Below are 3,610 nucleotides of genomic sequence, written 5' to 3'. Positions count from 1 at the left end.
TTCTGTTGGGTTTTCAGAGAGCAGGTTTAGGATTGTTGAGGGTCGATTATGGAGTAACAACAGAACTCATTTTTAACGTCTGTAGCTCCACAACACCCAGAAGCTCCAACACACCAGTGAGCTGTCCTCCTTCTCCCAGTGACCCGGTTTGTTCTTGTTCTCTGGTACCAGGAGCCAAGTTCCCCATCAAGTGGACTGCTCCAGAGGCCATCAACTTCGGAACCTTCAGCATCAAGTCAGATGTCTGGTCCTTTGGGATCCTGCTGACGGAGATGGTGACCTACGGCCGGATCCCGTATCCAGGTAGGACCGCCGTGGTGCCACGCTGAGCAGGTGGAGGTTCTGCACGTCCAGTAAACCCGCCTCTCGTTCTGTCCAACAGGCATGACCAACCCGGATGTGATCCGCTGTCTGGACCGGTTCTACCGGATGCCGTGTCCGGACGGCTGCCCCCCGGAGCTCTACGACGTCATGATGATGTGCTGGAAGCAGAAACCCGATGACCGGCCCACCTTCGACTTCCTGCAGAACGTTCTGAACGACTTCTTCATCGCCACTGAAGGACAGTACGAGATGCAGCCCTGACAGCACAACCTGGACCCAGAACCTGAACCCAGAACCTTCAGAAAACCTGGACACAGAACCTGGATAGACATCTGATCATAAAACCTGAAGACAAAACCTTATCACAAAACCTGAACAGAACCTAAACATAGAACTTGAAGACAGAAACTGATCACAGAACCCGATGACCGGCCCGCCTTCGAGTTCCTGCACAATGTTCTAAACGACTTCTGAGGGACACCAAGGGACAGTATGAGATGCGCAGAACCTGGACAGAACCTGGACAGAACCTGAGCAGGCGTCTGGACCTCTCTGACTGATGACGGGTTCTTTCAAACCATCCACCTGTTTCAGTTTCATCTCACTGACGTTCCTTCAGCTGCTCCTGAGGGAACCACAGACCATGAGGACCGTTACAACCACGAACAGAACGTTCAGGACGTAAGCCAGCGTTTGGACCTGAGGAGGAGCTCCAGGTGGGTTTAAATGGTACCAAGACGAGCAGCCTGAGACTTAAAGCACAATTATTTGCACTTTTTATATTTCAGCTGATCAGTAAAAGCAGCTTTTAAGAAAACGTTTCTGCATTTATGTGTTTTATAAATAAAAAGATCCACATTATTTACAGCCTGGCTTCATTCTCTGAATCATAAAACAGACTTTCAGCATTTACACTTAAAATAAAACAAGTAAAGAATTCAATAAAAATAGAATGAATTGAGTGAACAGCAAAGTAGTGAAATCACAGCACTGTTGGTTTAAATTAGATTTATATGAACCAGTTAATAAAAACCAGAGGAGAAAATAAATGTCTTCAGATTTACTTGTAAAAACTCCAGCAGAGAACGTCTGATCTGAACTCTGACTGCAGGTGAAGTTTGAAGTCGGTTCTGTGTTTAACGGGGACAGGTTGGGTTAGTGGTAGGACTATCAGCAGAACAAACGGACGCCTGTGAATGATTCCAATCGTGTTAAAATACAGAAAAATGCAGGAAATGCAACAGCAGCTGAGTTCCTGCAGTCTGATGCTGCAAAGTTTATGTGAGCGACCGGAGGAAGAGCCGGACAGCGAAGGGTTCACACTGCTGCCATTTCCTGAACAGAGCAGGACAAAGATCTGAGATGCTCAGATAGCAGATAAAGAGGGACAGAGGACGGACTCAGTCTTACTGCCAGCAAACTGCTGTTTGTCGTGTGTTCTGTTAGTGTTGGTAAAGAAACTCTGACTTTCTGTTTCTTAAAGGTTCCACGTTGTTCCTCTTTTCAGCAAATTAAGCAAAGTGTCGCAGAATGAGTCTGTTTCAGTCAGACATGCGTCGTTCCTCCACAATCCTGGTTTTATTCTAAACGGTGTCAGTGTCTATAGTTTAAATGAGCTGCTGGCCCCGCCCCCTGTCACTAACCACGCCCCCCGCAAGTGGCCCCGCCCCTTCCGGAAGAAGACTGAATTCTCAGCTCATCCTGTGTTTGCAGTCAGACGATGTTATAAAATCAGGTTTAAATGAAGTGATGCTGGTTAACGTGTCGTCTGGAGGAGGTCCACTGTTTCCTCCTGGTTCTGCTGCCTGACACCAGAACCATCTGGAGATGAGTTCAGCTGACATTAAATGATGTGAGCACAGAGAGCAGGGGTCGGCACTACGAAGCCAGATCAACAAACCTTAAATATCTTTCAGAGATCCGGCTTGACTAACCCTAGCAACCGGTCCTACGACAGTGGTGATCAGCTCGGTAAGTCAACCCAGGTTGTCTGATCTGAGCGCGTGCACATAAAATGGGCGGAGTTATCGGCCTCTGACCAATCAGGACTACGGACCAGTCTGGCTGCAGAGCGGCTCACTTTACCGCCGAGGAGCAGAACATCATCTGGACCAGATATGAAGAACATAAAACCATGATAGGAGCAGAAAGAGAGCAGAGCAGGAAGGAATGGTGGCAGGAAGCTGCTGCCTGTGTGGACGATCAGCTCATTAGTTTATAATATAATATCATATGATCACTGATTTGGTGATTGTAAATTGTCCGTAGGTGTGAATGTGAGTGTGCTTGGTTGTCTGTCTCTAAGTGTAGCCCTGTGATAGACTGGTTACCTGTCCAGGTGAACCTGCCTTCACCCTGAGTCAGCTGGGATAGACTCCGCCCATTCATCTTCAGAAGTGTCTCCATGTCAGCTGTTGATGATCAGCAGCTGCTTTAAATGAATACAAACAGTAATAAATATGTTGATGTTCTCCTTCATGTCGGTAAAGACATGAAGTTACACGGTTTTCTCCAGCAGGTGGCGGTGTGCAATCCTAATCATTTAACTGCTTCATTTATGTTTTATGTCTCATTTTACAGTTTAAATTCTGCATATGTTGTTGAACAGCTTAATTTTTGCCTTATGTAATGTTTTTTAACTTCATTTCCTATTTATACATTGTTTATAGCCTAATTTATGCATTATAGATATTTTAACTGCTTCTTTCCTGTTTTATGTCGCCATTCATGGCCTAATTTTGCAATATGAGTCGTTTCATAGCCTATTTTCGTCATTAGACATTCTTTCATAGCTTAATGTCGGAATTCTAGTTCTTGTAATGTCACCGCTGTGTCAATAAAGTTGTCAGACAGAAGTAGTTGCTGCCGGAGCTCAGTGTCGCTCGCTCAGACAGAACTAGTCGCTGAGCGGAAGCATCGTCAGTCTGATGTGGACTTCCTGGTCGGAGGATCTTTAAACCAGAACCAGCTCACCCTGTTAGTCGCATTTAACCCGGTCGTCGGCGCATCGGTCCCGTTCTAACGTGGTTCGAACCGCGTCGTTCCGAACAGAACACAGTCAGCGAACGTCAGAACCGACTATGTCCGCCTCGGCAGGATGCTCCCCGTCGGGCCCAAACCCGGGCCTTGGCCCCGGTATGTCCATGTTCCGTTGGCTGGAGGTTCTGGAGAAGGAGTTCGACAAGGCCTTCGTGGACGTGGACCTGCTGCTGGGTGAGATCGACCCGGACCAGGTGGACATCACGTACGAAGGCCGCCAGAAGATGACGAGCCTGAGCTCCTGCTT

At 47.4% G+C, this 3,610-nt stretch overlaps 2 protein-coding genes across 5 annotated transcripts in view; both read left to right on the top strand.

Annotated features, from left to right (window-relative positions):
- blk (BLK proto-oncogene, Src family tyrosine kinase) overlaps positions 1-1,164 on the top strand; it is an 11,743-nt gene extending 10,579 nt beyond the window's left edge. For all 4 annotated transcript variants that reach the window (XM_008302192.1, XM_008302193.1, XM_008302194.1 and 1 more), the window contains 2 exons: positions 172-303; positions 383-1,164. In XM_008302192.1, coding sequence (XP_008300414.1) covers positions 172-303; positions 383-585 — 335 coding nt within the window. In that variant the 3' untranslated portion in view covers positions 586-1,164. The remainder of the gene's footprint in view (positions 1-171; positions 304-382) is intronic.
- A 1,930-nt stretch (positions 1,165-3,094) lies between these two features.
- gopc (golgi-associated PDZ and coiled-coil motif containing) overlaps positions 3,095-3,610 on the top strand; it is a 7,326-nt gene continuing 6,810 nt past the window's right edge. Inside the window, exon 1 of the mRNA XM_008302190.1 lies at positions 3,095-3,610. Coding sequence (XP_008300412.1) covers positions 3,405-3,610 — 206 coding nt within the window. The 5' untranslated portion in view covers positions 3,095-3,404.

Source organism: Stegastes partitus, unplaced genomic scaffold (assembly GCF_000690725.1).
Source record: "Stegastes partitus isolate 25-593 unplaced genomic scaffold, Stegastes_partitus-1.0.2 Scaffold1774, whole genome shotgun sequence".
Lineage (NCBI taxonomy): Eukaryota > Metazoa > Chordata > Actinopteri > Pomacentridae > Stegastes > Stegastes partitus.
The sequence above is the reverse complement of the archived record's forward strand: the minus strand, read 5'-3'. Positions and strand labels throughout refer to the sequence as shown.